This window comes from Trachurus trachurus (genome assembly GCF_905171665.1).
Source record: "Trachurus trachurus genome assembly, chromosome: 21".
Taxonomy (NCBI): Eukaryota; Metazoa; Chordata; class Actinopteri; order Carangiformes; family Carangidae; genus Trachurus; species Trachurus trachurus.
Genome location: NC_139899.1, coordinates 15,724,235 through 15,745,822, shown reverse-complemented (window position 1 = coordinate 15,745,822; position 21,588 = coordinate 15,724,235). Strand labels below are relative to the sequence as shown.

Genomic DNA, 21,588 nt, shown 5'->3' with positions numbered 1-21,588 from the left:
CCTCAGTAGCCTAGATGTTCGCAGTTCACCACTCCTTGTTTAGGTTTACCAGGTTTATCTGGCTACCTCTCATGTTATGTAATCAACTCACCACCAGATGATGATCATTTGACAGCATCTCTCCTCCTATGAGTGTCCAAGACATGTGGCCATAGATCTGGCAATTCAATCACAAACATGATCACTGATCTTAGACCTGCAGTGGGGGGGCACTAAAATTTTTAACATTTTCCAAATATTCTCGTTACACCCAATAGGTAATACACATAAAAAAACAAATTACGTTGAATATGAGCCAAAAGCACAATTTCATTTCCTCTTGATCTCAGCAGACGCAGAACTAACCATACCCACCCACACTTTTGGCTCTGTCTGGAGTTGAACAGGAGACAGGAGGTTTATAAATTGTCCTGTTCCTAGAGAACAGTTGCAGTTTGAGATTATGTCCACAAGATGGCAGTGTACTTCAATTATTTTCTTTGCCCTCGACCTTGACAAGGCATAGACTACCTTAAGTATAGATGACTTGATGCTGAACATTTTATTTCCATTTTATGTTAAATAGAGGAAGCCTCCTGTTGCATCTCTCCTTTTCCCCCCTACATTTGATACATAGTGGAGTCTGTGGTGTTGCCAAGACAGATTTCTTTCATAAGCCTCTTAACTTCACCTGTTTCATTACCACATTTTAAAAACATAATTATTCCAGAGACTATATATATGGTAATACAGTGCACTTGAGAGGGATCTCACACACTGTTGCAGCAGTGGCACTGAGATCAGTTTGTAAAAATAACTTGAAGATTAGGTGACAAAATATTTCTGCATGTGAAATAATAAAATTGTAAAAGTCAAAGACAAACAGATCCTCTGTTTAAATCCTCACTCTGAAGTCCAGAATTAAAAATAAAATGCATTTTTGATTGACTTTTCCTCCACTCAAATGACTAAGACTCTGAGACAAAAATATAATTAGATTTGCGTAAATGAATTGCTGCCTGTTATTATATAAATCCCAGCTGAAATATTTTAAACCCTCCCTCTCTCGCCAGAGTCATCGCACATGATGATACAGAGGGATTTTGCGTTGAAGCCACGGTGGGCAGGCAAGCAGCGCTCTGCGGCTGATTCCTGCCTCATAAAACCATGATTGGACGGAGTAAGTCACGTTGTCCGTGAAGCTGTCAGTCTGATGCTGCACCATTGTTCCCCGAGCAGCCGGAAGGGGAGCTTGTAATAGCAGTGTTATGTGCGACAATTGTGCCGGTCTGTCCAGTCTACTCTTCGGGAATCCGACACCGGTTTTTAAAACGGTGAGACAATGGTGGTGGAGGATTTCCGCAGAAGAAAACCGAGACAAGGTTTAGGGAGAAATAGTGAAGTCCAGTAAGAGAGGGGCATCATTTTACCGGTTGGATATTGATAATAGTAACGAAATGAATGGTAAGTATGAGCAAATCTCAGGTGATAGGCCTGTATTTTAACACTTGCATATTAATCAGATGGATTTAAAGACCTGATGTGTTTGTTTTGTCATCTATTCTATGTTGCTTAAAGTACCTGGACATTTTATATCTTTCCCTGTTGTTTTGTCGGGCTACCTCAGTATGCTGGGACACATCCCTGAATGGTCCATTTGTCAAACTCTTCTGGGCATCACACTTCAGTAGTCACTCTGTTTTGGTCATCCGCTCCAACTGTGTTATCATTCAGATTGTGAAAATTATACAAATATTCCTAGATCACATTTCCTTTGTTCCACCTGAACCAGCACAGCTAGAACACTTGCACAAAAGGTTCACTACTACTCCTCCACATGTATATATGAAATGGGCACAGAGCCAAAGGGAACATGCATGATAGACCTCCTGTGCCTTTGTGTATTATTTTTGAGGGCATACATGTGTGTCACACAGGCTGCTACACTAGAAGCCAGTTGACTGGTCTATGGCCAATTGGCTGAGAGCCTCTCATGCAGACCACTAGGAGAGGAGAGTCTGGTTCCCCGCAGAGCCCCCAACCCCCCCGCCCCACCCCACCACCCCTACACACAAGTTATGAAAGGAAAGAGTGGCTCACAAAGAGATTTAAATAAAGCTGTGTAATTCAATCAATGCTAAAACTATCCTTGCATTGTTATTTTACTCACAATGGACATTACAAACCAATGGCTTTGTGTACATCTTGCTCTGGCCCCTTGTGTCAGCGGCTTGAAAAAAATCTTTTAGCTACCTTTTGTGTGATCTGTTGTGACTCCAGAAGTCATTCATGTTTCTCTGTCTTTCACAGAACAGAAGCGGGTTGCTGCAGTGTAACATACTAAGCCAAAGGTAAGACCACATCCTCTACTTCCTTGTTTGACACATCACAATCCCAGTCATCTCGAAACATTAACATATTGAATTCATGCCTGCAAGATAGACGGCATGTTCGCAAAGCTTGCACAACTGTTGCTACACTGCCACAAAAGACCCTCTGATAACAAGATGTGATGTGATGTTGATGCAGACAACAGTGTTTAGTCAATACAGACAGCTGCACTATTCTCAATGGATTATACTAGAGAGATGCATCTGATATCACAGTGATGAAAAGAGGACATATTCTTTCTAGAGTATGTTGTATTATATGCTTGATATTTATTTTATTTTTTTTGTCTGTGTAAATTAATGTCTGGGGCTACAAAGATGAGAGAATCACAGGCCTCAACCTATTTTGAAGGCTAAAGATAGAGAGATGAGTCTTTCTTCTCTGTGAAGCCATGTAGGTCTAATATTATTATAGTCAAAAGATACAACAGTATGAACTGCAACATATTAGGCCTAAATATGGCAACATCATTGTACGTCTCTGCCTACTTCATTGTTCCTCCTCCATTCACCTTTGTCAGGGATAGATAGATAGATAGATAGATAGATAGATAGATAGATAGATAGATAGATAGATAGATAGATAGATAGATAGATAGATAGATAGATAGATAGATAGATAGATAGATAAAGCAGCACAGTCCATGGCTGTGCACCAGCATGTACTCAAACATGCGGCCATGCATACACAATCACACAACCATTTCTATCTTTGTGATGGGGATCTGAAAGTTGGGGGTGGGTGGGTTGGGGGGTGGGCAGATGGGGGTGTCGGTGGGTGGGGGGTTCATATGACAATGTTTGGAGAGTGGGGCTATTGTGCTCTTGTGACTGTATATTTTTCCTCCTCAATCTGTTTCCTCAATCCATCAGCACCCAGTCCTCAGAGGAGTAGAATTTAATTAGTACACGTGGCACTGAGTTAAAGGACACTGAAACATTGAGTAGATGTATTTACTTGTGAAAAGCTGCATCATTAAGCTGGCTTATTTGAATATAGGATTCAGCCACGCTGCTATTACATACTGTGGCACAGATGGCTGAAGCTTGATAACAGTAAATGTCGTCCATTAAAGATTTGCAGGAGAGGTGTTATGACTTAACAGCACTAAGGGGAATGGGTGAACTGCCTGGTTCCCAAAGGTTCACATGCGCTGCCTAAATGGATTTTGTTTTTGTTTTTTCTACTGTGTGGGGACAAAATTATGTCATGGCTTTAGGCTTGATCTATACACTGAGCCAGGTTAAATGTCAGATTGTTGATAGTGTGATGGGGGTAGCTGTTTTTTTTATTTCACTCTCTGGGTTTGTCAGCAAGGTATAAAACAATCTGCATAAATGTTAATTGTGATTGTGCCATAAATGCAGTGGGTTATTTTATCACCCCCCCGGATTGGATGTGATGACGCTAACAAACTGTCTTTTAAAAATGATTGATACTAACATGATGCAAGAGTATACTGATTGCCACTGCTCCTTGGACCTGAAGTATTACATTACATAAAGAAAGGAATTACTCACACATTTGGAAATATACTATTGGTAGCGCTCATTCACAGTTTTATTAGACCTGTGTATAGGTGCTCATATATTCCAGATTCTCCTCTAATTTCATAGATAACCCCAAAGATGGGTTTTAGATATTTACAGTTAACTGGGATAAAACAATGACCATCCATTGAAGGCAACGACCGAGTAGCTATTTTATCTAGTTTTTATATAGACTGTCTTCTTGATCAGTTGTACACAATTTCGCCAACAGCATTTGGCACTCTCAGTAATTCCACATGCACGCTCTACATTTAACATGTTTTTTTTATGAATTGTCGCTGTGCATGTTTTTTAATTGGCGTTTCTCTTTCCAAAACACAGCAAATTAAAATCACTGCATCAATGAATCACACTGCAGTCACACTAATATCAACCTTTCATATTACAGAGCAGCTTTGTGTGTGTCAGCAGGGTTCGTGGTTCCAATTTAGAAGCTTTTGATGTGACTCGTTTTGTGTCTTTGGCTCCTTTCTGCCTGAGCTCTGAGCTTTCACGGGTCAGGATTGTGCTCTCTTGAGATGTTGCCATGACACCTATTTGGAATCTTTTGTCTGTTGCCAGCTAATTAGGTGTTAGGAGAAAAAAAAGACATATTTTTTTCCTCTCTTAATGAGTTTCATATGTCAGTGTAAGGTAATCCACTACATAAATGCTTTATAAATCAACATGAAATAATACATTTAAAGCAGTAATTATTTGTACAATCAGTACAGAGCACATGTTTCAATTTTGATTTCACAATTAATATTCTGATTCAATGATACTGTTGATGTTATACAGCCTTGACTTATAGGTTTCACCATGCTGACCAAATGAGATATAAAGAGACTTCTTGTTTTAATAAATAAAATAAATGTGCTACATTTAGTGCATAAGATCAGAGTTTAAATCTGAATGAGACTTTTTAAAAGCACTGAAGACATAAATCACATAGTTTACTGACACATAAAATCACACGACACAGATCTGGTGGAACATTTATTTAATTGTTAAACTCTCAATTGTTCTTATTTAGTTGTGCCAATTTAATGTTATAGTGTTTTTCTCTAGTCATTTACAGCCAGAAAGTGTGCCTCATGAGTTAGGCTACACAAACTGCCAGTAATGTGACCACAGAAGTTAGAGGTTAGTATGTCTCACAGTCACCAAAAGCTGAGATAATGAATGTTTAACCATGAGTCTTTTCAATTCAATTTCAATTTAAGTAGCTCACCATAATTCCTCTTCTTTAATTAAATTGAACCTAAAAACAAAACTCCTAATATTTTGTAGAGTGTTCTTGCATTTTTGTTACAGGCTGTAAAATAAAAATGTTATACGTTCACATCAAAAACGTTTTTGATACAAAAATTTATGAAATGTAATTTCACATCATTTATTATTACAGCTTTTTGATTAAATGCCTCCCATTTGGACTTAATCACAATCATATAAACCTGAAAACATTTTAATGGATTTATAGTAAGTCTTTTGTGTCACTTTGGTTTTCTCCATCACTCTAATTCACCATACTGCAATCACAGGCGGAGCTAGCCTACTTCACAAATTTTCTCAGATAACAGTGCGGATATTTTGCATATAAAAAATGATTCAAGATCTCAACATGATACTGGCTATATATAAATGATAAGGCTTGTCTGCAGAATATGAACCCCATATCCCACAGCTTTCCCAGCCTGCGTGAGAGATGAAAGCAGCCCTGCCTCTATGAAATGTTTTGGCAGCTCTGTTTCTGCCAGCAAACTGGCTTTTGCGAACTTTCAGGTGGCATGGGAAAATATAGTCATAAATAAAATATAGACCCATGAATAATTTAGGTGAGCATTGTGATTGACATGAGGGTGAGAGTACCTGATTATGCCTCTGCACTGTGTGACTTGAATTACAGCAAATCAAAACATTAGTGTGACTGTGGAGCATGTTCGCTCCTTTTTTGTCTGCTGCGCCGTGTTTTGATCACTGCTTGTAACAACAAAGACAGCAGAGATGCTGGATGAAATGTCTTTTGTAAGATTGCGCTTCGATTTAAGGTTAAAACTCTGTTTCATTAAAGCACTGCTAATGATGCAGTGTATGTTGGGAAAGATTTAAGGGAGAGAAAAACACAAATAGAGAGTCAAGTCAGGAGGCAAATGAGTTCACAAGCTCTCAACAAGTTCTTGCCAGAATATTCTCACTCAAGTCATAAACCACAATACTGCTCTGCTCACAAATAATCCAGGCTGTTATCTCCAACTCTTTATGCTTTCACAAGATGTTACAATGAAATGGTTTGCATGATGTCAGATGTGTGCAATTGAAGCAGTGGTCACCCTTTGCTTTTGAGCCATGTGGTTAATAAGGAGCCATGCTTCCTCTATTGTTCCATGAGGAGAACAGATCAATGATTCCCAGCACTTGGCTGTACTATAGCTGCAGGATGGAGGCTGCAGCAGGCATTACCAGGCTGCGGCTCCTCCGTGTGCTGAGTGCTGAGCAGTGGGCTCCACTTCCCCACCCACCCTCCCTCCCTCTCTCCCTCTCTCTGTCTCTCTCTCTTGCTCTCTCTCCTATTTCCCCCCTTTCATGTGTGTGGAGCAGATCTGTCTGCAGCCTCAGGCAAGTGCAAGTTAACAAATGTACAGAGCGCATGTGAAGCCTCATTTGCATAAATCTGTAGATGTCGCTACATTTCCTTAAATGGATTCCTTTGTGTTTAATTGGAGAATGTTTTTTCACCCTCCTGTTCATGTGTAATTCTTTCAAAGCTGATGGAGAATGACAACAACCAAATTTGACAATTAATATTATTTATTTGCATAATTTGTCCATCTGACCTTTAGTGCAGTACAACGGAAAAACAGCCCGAGCAAATGTTTATTGTCGCTGTCACTGAACGCTGAACTGTCAGGTCTTTTTCCTCACTGTTCATGAATAAAGACAAGCTGCTTGCCAAGTGTGTATAGGTGAATAAGCTATAGGTACAACATGTAGTCAAACTGCAGCAACTCCATTTGGGTTTTATTTATATATAAAACACAATAATGTATGAGAGTTTTCTACTGTGGAGTTTCTTTGTTGAAATATTTTTTCAGTTAGGTGTTTGTACAAGCTATAACCCTTTTATTTTTGACCCTCCACTGCAGTAATTTATATTTACTGTGTGGTCCCTATATGTTTTCTCCAAGGACAGGATGCAAATGATCATTTTCCTGAACATAACAGCAGCACATACAGATTTAGGCAGATGGCCCCTGACCTCTTGCAAGACATGTTGTACTATAGCATTTTTTTAATATATAATTTAGGAATGTGTCTCACCCCTTCTTGCAAATCAGTGCCAATGAATATAGGAGCAGTGTGTTTGTGTTCTCTCGGTGGCAGGGATCCTCCACTGACATCATCTGTAGCTGTATAATCATCCAGGCCACAGCCTCTCCTCAGGGGAGTCCAGCTGAGACCTAGCCTCTCGCTCTCTCTCTCCCTCTATCTATTTATTTATCCTCCACCCCCCACCCCCCCGCCCCCTTCTCTCTCTGTGCCTAGATTTCTGTCTCTCTCGCTCTCTCTCTTTCAAGGTTGCCGTTTATTGCAAACGTGACACCGGTGATGGATGAGTTTGAACGCAACCTCAGACTGGCTGCGATCTTTTGTGGTTTCAGGGTTTTCTCTTTGCTCTGTGATCCCCTCAGTTGGCTCCGTTGGAATTCACCCTCAGTTACAGACGAAGTGTACTGGTACGAAAAAAAAAAGTTTCTCATCCAGAAAAAATAGAAATAAAAAGAAAGAATTAATAAAAAAGATCTGCCAAGCCATCTGGGAAGTATAAATGTGTTCTTCATCACTGTGGAAACACTAGTAGTCTGTGATGGGACCAGCCATATTGAATAGCATAGGCATTTGGCTGGCACATATACACCACAGGGAAACAAATTTGCTTATAATATATACCCATATTATATGTCAATAATGACCATATGAATATGTAACTTCTTATATGCATATTCACCTGCAACATTTGATACAAAACCAAATGGGGTGTTCAGATGGCTCAGGGGATGTAAGCATGGACCATACAGCCAACTAGTGTTGCTAACTGAAATAGATTAAAATTGTGTTTAAAGTGACAATGAGCACTTTTTTAGCCAGCAGGGGTACATGCTAATGGCTAATTGTGTAGGTACAGTTTATATGTAAGCAGTTACTTATTTCTGCTAAATTACACAGCCTGCACACACACAACAATATGTCATATATCTCACCAAGCACCTGAGTAATAATTCCTTTGTTCACTGAAATATCAGCGTCTTTTCATTGCGAGCTGCTTAAGTCATGTCATGAAGTCGTGTTTTTTTTTTTTTTTGGCTCTTTGCTGTTCCTTGCTGCTAGGATCTACTTGTCCTGTCCAGTCAAGCTACAGTGCTGTTAAAAACTAGAATTTGATTAATTTGGCTATTTCACGCAGTCTCCTGTATGAACTGTGTGCTGGTGGGCCACCAGAAAGTGAACTTGCTCATCCAAAGGAAATATCTCCAGCTTTGTTGGTTGGAAAACATTGAAACAGGCTGAAGCTAAAACTTCCCAGCCAACTGCTAGGAATGAGTGTGGCAGTGGGTAGGACCACCGACATAAAAAGCTAAAAGAGGCTCAAAGCTGAGAGCTGCATGTCAGCACAGTGTTGAAAAGCTAATCTTAATCAACCAGGTGTAGCAACTGTAGTACAAGCACAATCCACATAAGTGTACCTTTCTAATACACGTGACTCCTTACTAATATATTTATCAAGAACTCAGACACCAGATCTGCCCATTGTCTCTAATAAGCAGGATCCTGCTAGACCAGTCTGAAGATGAGACTGCTGTATTTACTTTAACATGACTCAGCCGTTCTAACAGCATAGCCAGTCTGTCTGAGCTGGTGCCTGGTGATCACTGTGGAAATCCAGTCAATATTTTTCTCCAACTGCTGCTGGATAGCGCTGTGGCAAGTTTGCAAGGCTCTTAAGATGTTGATACGACGAGTGGTCAAGCCCCCTGAGCCACACAGGAGATGAGGCAGCTTGATTCGGAAAAGGCCTGCTAACACAGCCGAGGTGATGTGTTGTGTTTCTGTGTCAGTGTCAGCTTTAGAGGGTAGACAAATAGTACTGGCAAACTTCTGTCTGCTCACTGTTTGTGACTTGTCCATGCATCTTTTATGCCTTTTTTTAATGCACAGTGGCTGCACTGCAATACCTGCTCTGAATAACAGTAGGTGGACTCACAATCTGTAAACTGCAGCTCTATCATACAGCCACAGAGACCTGATGGTGACTATTATAGTCTTGGTCCTAAACATGTATGTACTGTTATATTGAAGGGCCTGCCATCTGTTCTAAATGGCATTTGAACACAGTGTGAGATAGTTGTGTTGGTTGTTGGGATGGATAATGAAGGTGATAAACAGCCACTGCATATTGCTGATATGCTGTCATAAAACCAGACAGGTCAGAGTCTGATTTGTGGACAGATCGTGGAAGGGTTTAGGCTATATTGGTTTTACGCATACATCCTCCAAGGGTATCATGTAAAAGACCCTGAGAATAGTTATTTCAGGATGTTTTTTGCTAAAGTCAACCATGTGCCGGTGCATAAGAAAGACAACAGCTCTTAAATTATTTGAATCCCATTCTGAAACAGATCACAAAGAAAGTGTAATTTGTATTCTGGGCAGGATTTTTCAAAAGACTTACAATCTGGTCTGAGAATAAGGTCAATACAAACACTCCTCTATTTTCTGATTTTAGCACTGTGTTGGAGATATCATTAAAACATATTCAAAATTTACCTTTCATCTCACAGCTTACGTTACTGTGGGAATTGTGCAGGTCTTTTGCATATGACCTCAATCACAGTATGGCTGCACAAATAATGTTAGATTAATTCTAAACCTTTTTCTTTTCTTCTTTTTTTTTACATTTTGCCTGCTGTTTGACAATTTCCTTCACTGGAATACGAAAGCCTCTTGAAAGTCAGAGCAAATATAGGTCACCATCACTGGTGCAATGGTGTAACAAATGCTATCTCTCCAGTTTATGTTTTGCATTTTTATGTAATAGGGCAGCCACATACATGTGATGCACGTGGATGAATCACTAAAAGAATGCAGATGAGGCTGTCTAATATGCATTTCATCAAAGGTACCTGAAGAAGTGATGAGAGAAATAATGTGACTGAGAAAAAACGATAAGACTGTATGAAATGTATTATCACAGAACACCCTCCCACCTCCTTCAATTTTCACAATGAAATTGTAACTTATACTCTAATGATCAAATAGTTTATATTGTCATTAAAAGCAGACAGGTTGTTTGTGAAGTACAGATACATTGTCAAGATACAAAATGCACTTCAAACTAACACTCTGATCAGAGGTGGTCTTGATTGATTATTCACTGTATACATTGATGTTTTTTTACAATGAAAATTAGAAGGACGAGTAACATGACTGTAACGCATAAAGTTAACAGCCCATTCATGGGTTAATACTGATTTGTCACCATTTCTAACAACCCACTTGGTTGAATATATTATACTTTGTTGACAGCATCAAATTTAAGAATAGCCACTTAATTTCGAAGCCAAAATCCAAAGACAGTCAGGTGGTGTTAAAATAGATGTTTCAAGTCGATCAAAATTGTAGATGGCATTTATTTAAATTCACATTAGGAATGAAAATGGCAGTAGTCAACACCAATTATCTGTTTATGCCCACTCACTTCCATTTTATAAATTGGACCACAGGTGCACAGTAACAAACCAACAATCACACATGGGATTATCATTTTTAGATTTTAGGCACAGTCATAAGAACCACATAGAGTTTAATGTAATGTACTGTAGGGTAGTCCAACAGCACTGCACTACTGCTTTTCTCAGTTCGAAACGTTCAGCTCGGTTAAGACTGCGTCAAAGATACTTACAGACCTGGACAAAATACATTTCAAGTATTGCATTTTTCAGATATGGTATTTTTGAGCCATCCATATCTTGTTTCTGATGCTGTTGTGTTGTTGTGATTGGCTCCTCTTTGCCATGATAGCCAACTATAATCTCTGCTACTACAGAAACTATAACTGCTGTCTAGATTTTATGAATGTGTTGGGTAGAGAAGCTGTTCAGATTGATTGACCATAGTGGAACATCAGCAACAGAATAAAACATTTTCCATATTATAGAGAGATTTCATACTACACCGATGTTTGCTTTAAAAGAGTTGTTGCTGACATCTGTGATGATCTTTGAAGGTACTTGACCAACACGACTTGTTTCTCTGCTTTGTAAAGTGCCTTACTGTGGCTCGATGGTGTTGTGTGGTAAACAGTGAGTGAGGCAGTGTGAGCAATGGGAAAAGACAACAGGGATGGAGGAGGAGTGAAGGAGGGGGTTCAGTGAGGACACTGGTGAGGATGCAGCACAACGCAGAGCTGAATGACATTTGTTGTCTCGGTTAAATTGTAGGAACGACACAAATCATTTCGCATAAAACTCTCAATAAATGCGGGTTTTGACAGACAACTGCTGCTTTTGTAGCAGCCTCGCTAACTGAGCCCTCTCCATCATGTATCTGTCATCGTCTGACATCTGATTTTGTAATTTCTTTTTCCAGAATACTTAAAATACTATTCCTTTCTGCTATACTTTTTTTTTTTAAATTTTTATTCTGTGTATGTGCTCAGACACTGCCTTTTGTTTATGACTACAATACTATGTGGGCTGCAAAAAAAATAAAACATAAAAAACCTCTAGGCTTAAAGCTGTCCTGTAAGAGGAAGTGCAGAGCCTTTCATGTTGACATACAGTCCAATTGAGAGCAAGAATGATATCTTGGCTCTTTGGCTGCACAGGCTGAGGCCCCACTAAATGTTCTGCAGGGCTTCCTGGCATAGGAAGTGTCAGGAGTTCATGCACTTCAGTCCTGGCAAATCTGATTTCCTGCGAATGAGGTAGTGTATGTTAGTATTTACTTGTCAACCTCCTCCTCCTCCTTCAGTCTCCCAGTGCAATGTTTCCTCCTAAAGCTACTTTAATACGAAAAACTTGTAATGTTCAGTTATCGAATTAGATTTATCTAGGATTTTCCCCCCTAATCTTTGCAAGTCATTCAGGCTTTTATTTTGTAGTTTTTTGCTCTACTGTTGGCTCTATTGTGTTGTTCTTGGCATCAGATGTTTCCCCTTTTCCTTTTCTTTGCCCCACTCTCTCTCTCCTGTCTACCTCCCTACTCTCTCAGTCCACCCCTTCCTCATTCTCCCCCTCCCCTTTACTATTCCCCTCTGAATCCCCCTCCTCTCTGCATCTCTGTTATACCCTCCTCCACCCCTTTTCCCACTGCCCCCCCCCCACCCCTCACCCCCTTTTTATCCATTTCTCCAACATTCTGTCTTCCTCCCTCTTTCTGATCCCACCATACCTCTGCCCCCCCCCCCTCCTCCCCAGCTCATGTTGGTAAAAATATCTGCAGACAGCAGGAGCAGAGGCACGCCTGAGTCTCTCTCTCTCTCTCTCTCTCTCTCTCTCTCTCTCTCTCTCTCTCTCTCTCTCTCTCTCTCTCTCTCTCCCTCTCTCCCTCTCTCTCTCAGACATCCCACCCATGTGATCTCACAGGCTGCTCCACTATACTCCAGTCAGGCTCCTGCCTTTCTGCCGGCTGCAGCTAATGAGCCTTTGTGTGGCCAAAGACAGAGGAAGAGAAAGAGAAACAGAGAGGAACACATTGACAGAGAGGGATTTTAAGTGAGAACGACTGTCATCTTGCAACAATAAAGCATATGGTACAGACAGTGCAGCCAGAGCTGGAAAATTACAAGTCTCGCTCACACTCCTGCACCGTTTTTTTTTCTCTCTTTCTTTTTTTCTCATGCCCGTGGAGCTCAGGGGTCGCTGCAAGTCAGTGGACTGAGATAAAATGGGAACCTCTTCATTCATCATGTCTCACCTTCTTTGAATTGCCACATTTATGATCGTGTGGCTGTGCTGCTGCTGTGAGAAGAGGTTAAAGGAGTCACGCGGTCTGCCAGTGGATACAGGTCAGTTGTTCCTGTGAGGGCCAACAGACACACACAGAGAGAGAAGTGTAATGTGGTCAGTGTAGGACTGATGTGTCATGACTTGCTCCAGATGCCATAGGCTTGCTGTCAGCACTTGGGATGAGTGTTTTGAGTCTTGTGTTGTCACATTGTTTTATTATGACTGTGGGAACCTTGTGAATGACGAGGGGGGGGGGGAATAATTGTACTGGTATGTAAGTGTGCTACAGTGCTGTGAGCACTGCTGATTAAGGACAAGAGTTGGTCTCCACAGTTGATGTGTGTGCACAGAGAGGCAAACACAGGGAGGGGCTTTCCAAGCTGGCTTTTTGCTGCATTATTTTCTCAGGGATATTCTCCCTTGTACCATAGTGCATGCTGCCCAGCCATGATTAGTGGTAAGGCAATACTGAAGACAAAGAACAAGCTGTTGGAGAGGAGCAACAACCTCTGTTTTTTATTTAAGCTGTGATGACAGAGGTTCACCCATAATCCCCTCAGCTCTGATGATGTCAGTAACATCGGGCAAGCTAGTCCAGTTTCAAGATTTTAACTCTCAACTCTTTCTGTCATGACGCACGTAAATGTACTATTTTGAGAGTTAAATGTATAAACATCATTCACTAAGACCTGTGCTGCACTGTGAAAAGCCCTCATAGACAATATGTAACACTGTGGAAACCCTCACAAATGGTAAAGCACTAGTTGTGAGAGTACATTAGAATCTCCATGGAAACCACTTTTGGTATCAAAGCCCAGTGCAGCATCAGCAGAGAGCTGAGAGCTAAGCATACGAATAGGTTTCCAACAATGGTATCTAATTAGGACCCTTGCAAGGAAATGGACTAAAATTGCACAGGCCATTTCTGCTGGAAATTTCCACTCTTGTTTAGCAACAAATGAAGAGGATTTAGAATAAAATCTATTAATCTATTCTATGACTGTTTTGATATTGAGATTAGCTCGTTGATGAATATTCTAAATCTCCCAAGACTAATTTAATGTATTTCAGAACTAGTTCATTAGTTAATGTCATTATGACCTGTCACAGTCACTCAGCAGAGGAAGTGGATTGATGGCTTCTCTTCTTTATGGAATTTAAAAAAGATGATTTCAAGCAAAGTTTACCTCTGAATTAATGTTGGTTCCTTTTAATAAGAAATCCTTTTAATGATTTTACCCCGACTGGCTCCTCTTGCCTCCAGATGGAGGATGCCTCACATTCCTTAGTTGTAGGTCGAGTTGTTGACACTGGAGATTCTCCAGATGCTGGTGGTGCCATGTCACCGCACTGAACAAGCACAGCATCCTGGGAACAATGACCCTCTTCCTGCCAGTGCTCATCCTCCCTGCACCTCTCTCTCTCTCTCTCTCTCAGGCAGCATTTGCATCTGTAATGACTCAATAGCAGAGCCCAGATGAAACACTGAGGCTGTCTGTGAATGGAACTCCCCCACAAGCTGCTCTGGCACATAGACAGTGTGGGACTGGGCGAAGATACATGCTGTCTTTACCGATTCCAGTTTCCAAGAGAGAAGGCTGTGAGGGAAAAGCTGCCAGTCATAGCAATCCTTGCTCTGCCACAGCAGCAGTGTTGTTCCTGGGTTTATTTTAAAAAATGATATGACGCTCCAGCTGCTGCCATTAAAAACAGGGAACACAAGGCTCTGCAATTAAATACATTAAAGGAGTGCAACAATGTCTGATACGACTGGCGATTAACATCAAGTAAGTCCCATCATTACGCACTTCAGAGTGACAGTGGGATAATATTAAAAGGTAAAAAAGCAGTGATCAAAATAATATGACAGCAATGTTACAGTGCAGGAATTATTATTGCTACTTCCAGTGTAGTGGTGATTAGTTTTAGTGCGTTTAACTGATGAGCTTGCTCTTGTTTATTCATCTAATTGCATCATCAGTCAGAGAGAGTTAATGGCCACTCTCAGTTGACACTGAAGTGCTCTGTAACACCTCTGTTACAGCAGCTTCTATATGAAGTGCAATAAGCCCAGCTGTTTTAGTTGCACCTAAAACAGAGATACAGAGTTTCTGAATTCTTCCTCAGTGACTGTGCATAATACAACTCTACTTGGTTTAACTCTGGAACTCCAACAATATTACAGTATATCATATTAATGATAAGAGTCGAGAAGCGTGATATATCTGACGGTCCATTTTGGCTGTTGTTATTTATGATACACGATTATTGACTGCATTTGTAACAAATTACAGGGCAAATTATAGCTCGTTACGGTATAGATTTTCTTTTTCACTCTGTTGACTGTTAGTAGTGTTTCCTTCCCTTTCTGTAGCCGGTGTCTGATCTAATAGATGCTTGTTACAGACGAACAGGATGCCACTCATTATGCTGTCAACAGCAGCTTCACCTATTCCTCCTCTGGCGCAGCAGGATGTGTGATATATGTACAAATCATGCTGGGATCATTGTTGTCACACTTCAGTTAATACACAGAAATCTACATCAGCATGTTTGTAGCAAGATTAAAAAAAAAAAAAAGATAAGATGACTTGTAATTTATTTTTATGCCAGTGGATGTTTAAACTTTTTATATGCTTTCTAGGTGTAGCAGGAACGTAACATTGTACATAATACATGTGCGTTGTACATGCTTTCGTCCTGACCAGTAGCACTGTAAGACAATTTGGTCCAGTCTCTTTCTTTTCTCCAGCTGATCCTCCTGTAAGGCTGAAGTAGTATGTAATTAGCAGCTTTCTCCTTCCATCTCAGCTCCTTTGTGCCAAGGTGATCAATCACCCAGGGAACGCCTGGGAGCCGGGATAGTGGCAGGAGAGATTATGTGTGTGTGTGCGTGTGTTAGTGCGTGCACGTGAAGGGAGGAGGGGGCGGAGTCTGGGTCTCACTGCTAATTGAGTGTGCTGAGGATTATGAAAGCCCTAAACTGGATATTAAATAATGTGTGGCCCCTCTGCTGTCTTTCGGTTTCAGGTGCAGATGCGGCGGGCCATGAGCGGAATACTGAAAAGGAAATTTGAGGAGGTGGAAGCCTCCTCCTCCCCGTGCTCTTCCTTGCGGGAGTCTGATGATGAGGTCTCCTGCAGTGAGAGTGGGGATAGCAGTGACAGTGTCAACCCATCTGCCTCGGGCCCTTTCACCCGTGAGTGCCTGTGTCTTTTAAATTCATGCATTGTATTCAGTGTGGCTAACGGTGTGCTATTGATGGTAAGATTAGTGTCATCATTTTATCTAGAGGAAAACAAAGCAAAAGCACTAAGATTGGATTTTTAATCAAGATGGGGGTGACACGAGGAGCTAGCCAGATTTTTGTAGCTCACAGTCAATGCAGGATACAGGTCAACACAAACAAGTCTGCATGTCTGTTGTTGATAAGAGAGTCTAATATGAGTTTACAGTCATGTCCGTGCATGGAGAGGAGAGGAGAGGAGAGGAGAGGAGAGGAGAGGAGAGGAGAGGAGAGGAGAGGAGAGGAGAGGAGAGCAGCTGATACTAAAGGTCCAGTCCTGTAATAAAGGATACACAGGCAGCCTCCCTCATTAGGAACAGCATCAGTGTACAGACCCAGCCAGATGAATGAGCTGATGCAGTCTCAAGCTCTTTGTGTGTGCTTGTGTGTGCGTGTGTAAAACTGCTGGTACTGTACATGTAAATGAGCCACTGTCTAAGAATTCTGTATCTTTTTTTTTTTTTTTTTTAAAGAGGAGGGATTTGGAAGCAGGGGTGGGAGGTGGGGTATGTTTTTGTTTTTGCCTGAACCAACAAAAAAAAACATTCAAACAGAAAGAAATGAAGAACTCCTTGCAACAATTGTTTTTGTTATTGATTCATGTCATATTTTCTTGATCAATTGGTCAGCTAGTCAGTTAACTGTTGATGTCCAGAACGGTACAAAGAACGCTGTTGTCAAACATTATTTCCTGAACCCTAAGGTCAGAGACATCCTCATGTCTCTTTATGTCCAACCCATAGTACAAAACCAAAAATGATCATTTTTAAAACAAATAAGCCATGCAATGCATCAAATACGCTTTTAATGTAAGTCAAACAATAATAGAAAAGGTGCCGGTACATTGTCTGAAGATGAACTAAATGTTTCAGCTGTTTCATATTAAAAATATTTACAAACATTAACAAGACGTAGCTGCAGAGCCACAAAGGCTGATTTAAGAAAGAACAGTTCTGGTTTACTAAGATAAGGTCACAGCCAAGATGCTATGAAGCTTAACAGTTTTGCTTCTTAATACAAATGCTTCAAAAGAGATCTGCTACAGAGAGATTCCACACTTATTCCTGGCTTGAACTGACTTTGTATTAAAGAACTGCGCTCTTAATCGAAGATAAACTAACCTCAAAAGACATGTCTCCTCCGCAGGTTCAAAAGGACACTGAAGTCGTCTCTAATAAGTAACAACGTGCTCATGTGAATCTTAACATCTCAGAATGTGAGTGAACTAGATGGTACAGTTGTAGTTTATTAATCCTTTGGGGGATTGTGAAATACGTAAGATGCCTGCTGGCAAAAAAAAACAAAAACAATCTCAGTAATGGGATTCTTGAGGAACAAAAGAGAGGAGTCATGTTTGGACAGCATGTGTGTGTGTGTGTGTGCAATTTGGCTACTTGGTATTTGATTTTCAAAACTTACACTATTTCAGCCAAGTAAGCAAAAAAAAAATGTTTCTATACAGTTAAGACAAGTGACAGTGCAGTTTTTTGTCCTAATGACTGACATAGAGATGGTCGTGTCTAAAGCCTGCTTCCTGTGGGGAGGGGGGGCAGAGACATAAGTAGGGTGCTGCGTCCCTAGAGGCTGAGCCTGGCCTCTGTGTCAGCTGCAGCTGCTGGGAGCTGGAAGGGGGGTGGGGGGTTCGAGGAGGTCAGCTAATGGTGACAAGAGAGCAGTGCACTCCTCTTCCTGCAGAGTGCCATGCGCGTGTTTGGTGATTGACTGTCTTAGTGGGTTTTACCTGGTGTTAGGGAGAGGAGGAAAAACATCTGTAATGTGTGTGTATTTTCTTCAGAGCATCTTAGAAACAGTTGAGGAGCATTTCAAGGGTATAGAAACAGTTGCTCATTATTGCTTGTAAAACTGTGAACAGCATGTGATATGTTTTTTCTTTTATGCTTTAATGTAGCCATCCTGAAAAAAAAACAAAAAAAAAAAACAAGATAACTACATGGACCCTAACATCTGTTAACCGTTTTGACACCTGAAACAGGCTGATACCTGTTTTGCATTTCTTTGCGTGGATAATGAAACGCGCCTCTGCTGTGTACCCCTCAGTCTGACAGCTCTACATCTGTAATGAAATGCATTGTCCCTCTTGCGTGGGGTGGAGAGCTGTTAGAACCAGATGGTTTCTATTTATCCTGTCTGTCTGATACGGGGTGAATGCTGGGAACGCTGCTTCTGTGAACCAGCACTCCTCATCTCTGGGCCAGGCAGGGGATTATTTATGCTCTACCGTTGCCCTCCTCTCTCTACCCCTCCCTCTCGTAGAGCTCTCCTTAAAAAGACACACTGAGGGATTCGCATGCCAAGCAGAGGCACAGAGATGTGATGAAATCCACTCCCAACAAAAGCTGTGCTAAGTTCAAGATGTGGAGAAGCGTGTTGTAAAGATGGCCAGAAAGAGTCCTTGATATTTAGGGGCACCTTTTTGCCATAAACATGTCACTTATGTGAACAGGCTTTACACAGCTATAAAACTGGTCCACACCAACATCAAAGAAGGATAAAACAATCAACTGCACTGAAAGTGATTTGCAGCATGGGGCTGTAATTCCATCTATGTGGGATTAATATATTGTCAAAAACTGTTTACAACAAAGGCGACAAGAGCACAATGTACCACTTTCTTTAAACATAAATGTTTTTTTTTTTTTTTTTTTACCTTTTTCCTTTGCAGCTGACTCAATATTGAAGAGGGAGAAGCGCCTGCGGACGAGGAGGGTGCATTTTGAGAACGTGACAGTGTACTACTTTGGCCGGCGGCAGGGCTTCACCAGCGTGCCCAGCCAGGGTGGCAGCACGCTGGGCATGTCCAACAGGCACAGCTGGGTCAGGCAGTACTCGCTGGGTGAATTTGCCCTGGAGCAGGAGAGGATCCACAGAGACATGCTCAGAGACCACCTGAAGGAGGAGAAACTCAACTCAATCAAACTAAAGGTAGAATGATTTGTATCTGAATGAAAGCGTTGTCATGAGTCCCTCAGATATCAGATCAGATATGTCTTTGTCTTTAGGCTCAGCTCCTTGTGCCCTCGATGACTGATGTGATCCCTTCTTGTTTTCAGCTAACTAAGAACGGCACGGTGGAGTCTGAGGAGGCCAACACGCTCACGGCAGAGGACATTTCTGACGACGACATTGATCTGGACAACACAGAAGTAGACGAGTACTTCTTCCTGCAGCCACTTACCACTAAAAAGCGCCGGGCACTGCTGCGCTCCTCTGGGGTAAAGAAGATTGACGTGGAGGAGAAACATGAACTGCGGGCCATCCGGATGTCCAGAGAGGACTGCGGCTGTGATTGCAGAGTCTTCTGTGACCCAGAGACCTGCGCCTGCAGCATTGCGGGTATCAAGTGCCAGGTAAATCCCATGACGTGCATATTTTCAGTCAGTGCTCTATTTTTTTTTGCCTGTAAACAGTAAAGTATAATGCATATTTAAAGAAGAAATGCAGGGACCAATGACTTTATTTTGTTGTTTTTGTAGCTAAAGCATATTTTTACCACACTACATTAGACATCTGCTGAAAATAAAATGCCCAGCACAGTAAATGTTATGTTTTCTTTAGGTGGACCGTATGTCATTTCCATGTGGTTGCACAAAAGAGGGCTGTAGCAATTCAACAGGGAGAGTGGAGTTTAATCCCATCCGCGTTCGGACCCATTTCTTGCACACTATAATGAAGCTCGAACTGGAGAAGAGTCGTGAGCAACAGCAGGCGTCCCCCACCAACGGTTACCGCGGCGACGGTAACGACCTGGGAAGCGGAAATGCCCTGGTACAACCCCAGCACAGGTTGGAGTACTCCCTGTCAGACGCCGTTCCGCAGACGGCCAGCATGCACCTGCAGAGCGCTGAAGAGATGGAGGAGCCGCTGGATGACGAGGAAGAGGACGAGGAAGAGGATGAGGAGGAAGAAGAAGAGAACGAAGATGACGAGGAAGATGAGGAGGACAGTAGCAGCGTTTGCACCGGCCTGTCCGACTCCAGCACGCAGAGCTTAGCCAACAGCGACTCTGAGGATGAGGAGGAGGACGATGAGGATGAAGAGAAGTCTGAGAACTTTGAGGATGACATGACGACCCCGTCAGTGTCTCACACCGAGGTGGTCCCCTTGTCCTCTGTGCTCTGTTACAGTGATGGCTCTGTGGCACATGATAACCACATGAATGGGAATACTTACTTAATGAACTCCTCTTCGGCTGAGTACTATCAGCTGGGGAGCTCCAGTGCCGTCTCCAACGGCCAAACTAGCCAACCCAGTGAACCCTACGGGGAAGCCTTAGCATTCCAAGACCCAGTCGGCACGACCAATGGCACCGCGGCCCAAGGGCCATTCAACATGACTGCTGAGCAGTACACAGACTACTCGAATCAGGCTGAAGAACAATTCACAGCAAATCACCATTTCGCTCTGAGCAACGGCGCCCCGGCCACCCCTCTGACCTGCTACACACACGATCAGGAGAAGAAGGGGTCGTCCAAAGCGGCGTTTGCGGAGCAGCCTGAAAACCAGGACCAGACACAGTTCCAAGACTACCTGAACAATAACAGCCAGAGCTCCTACAGCAGTCACAGCTCATGTATGACGGCTGAGCAGCCACAGCAAGAGACGAGCGTGAACAGACACTCCGACCTGACCTTACTAGCGAACAATACTAAGAACCTCCCTTTACCAGACCATTGCCCCGAGGTCACAGCCATTTAGATGGCCACACCTTCTTAAGTGTTCTTTCATTATCGCGTCTTTACTTGAGCCTGACCAAGTGGTATTTTAAGGGGACATAATCATGGCCTTTTTGAATTATCTGACCTTAAATTTCAAAGCAATTTACAGCACCATACGACACTCTCATCTGTAACTATAAAGCCATAGGTTCATGATGGAAATGGCTTTGAGAGTTAAGTGTTGGCTCCTAAAGGTTTTCTCCACTACTGTGTTTGCTTAACTGCAAAGATGGAAAGATCAAAAACCCATTATAACATCAGTAATGTCATGCTGTGCAATGTATCTTGTAATTTCAGATGTAAAGTTCTAGTTTTAAGCAGATATTGTACTGTAGATGGAACTTTTCTATGTCTACTGTATGTGTCAAATGTGCAAAAAAAGGTTTATTGTCAGTTTATTTATTGTTTCTGAATTATGTGTATACTTATATATTGTAAATGTTTTGATAACAATGTGCATGCTGTTTTGGAAATCTCAGTGACATTTAGGGAAAAAAAAGAATTGCCATTATTTTATATGAGAAAATGTGTTGTATACATAATGTACATTTCTTTTTCTTTTTGTCAATATTATATGCTTTTCTATGGTTTTGAAAAGCATGTAAAAGCCTGAATTCTTATTTGTATGTTTGGAATACAATATCAATAGCATAAAATGT

At 41.6% G+C, this 21,588-nt stretch overlaps 1 protein-coding gene across 1 annotated transcript; it reads left to right on the top strand.

Annotated features, from left to right (window-relative positions):
* Positions 1 to 1,225: 1,225 nt before the first annotated feature.
* On the top strand, positions 1,226 to 20,909 carry csrnp3 (cysteine-serine-rich nuclear protein 3; the record flags this gene model as incomplete). The annotated part of the gene is made up of 6 exons (XM_083997271.1): positions 1,226 to 1,443; positions 2,290 to 2,330; positions 15,938 to 16,106; positions 18,877 to 19,136; positions 19,265 to 19,561; positions 19,770 to 20,909. The coding sequence occupies exons 3-6, from the start codon at positions 15,944 to 15,946 to the stop codon at positions 20,907 to 20,909; spliced, it is 1,860 nt and encodes a 619-aa protein (XP_083853397.1). The 5' UTR covers positions 1,226 to 1,443; positions 2,290 to 2,330; positions 15,938 to 15,943.
* Between the last annotated feature and the right edge of the window lie 679 nt (positions 20,910 to 21,588).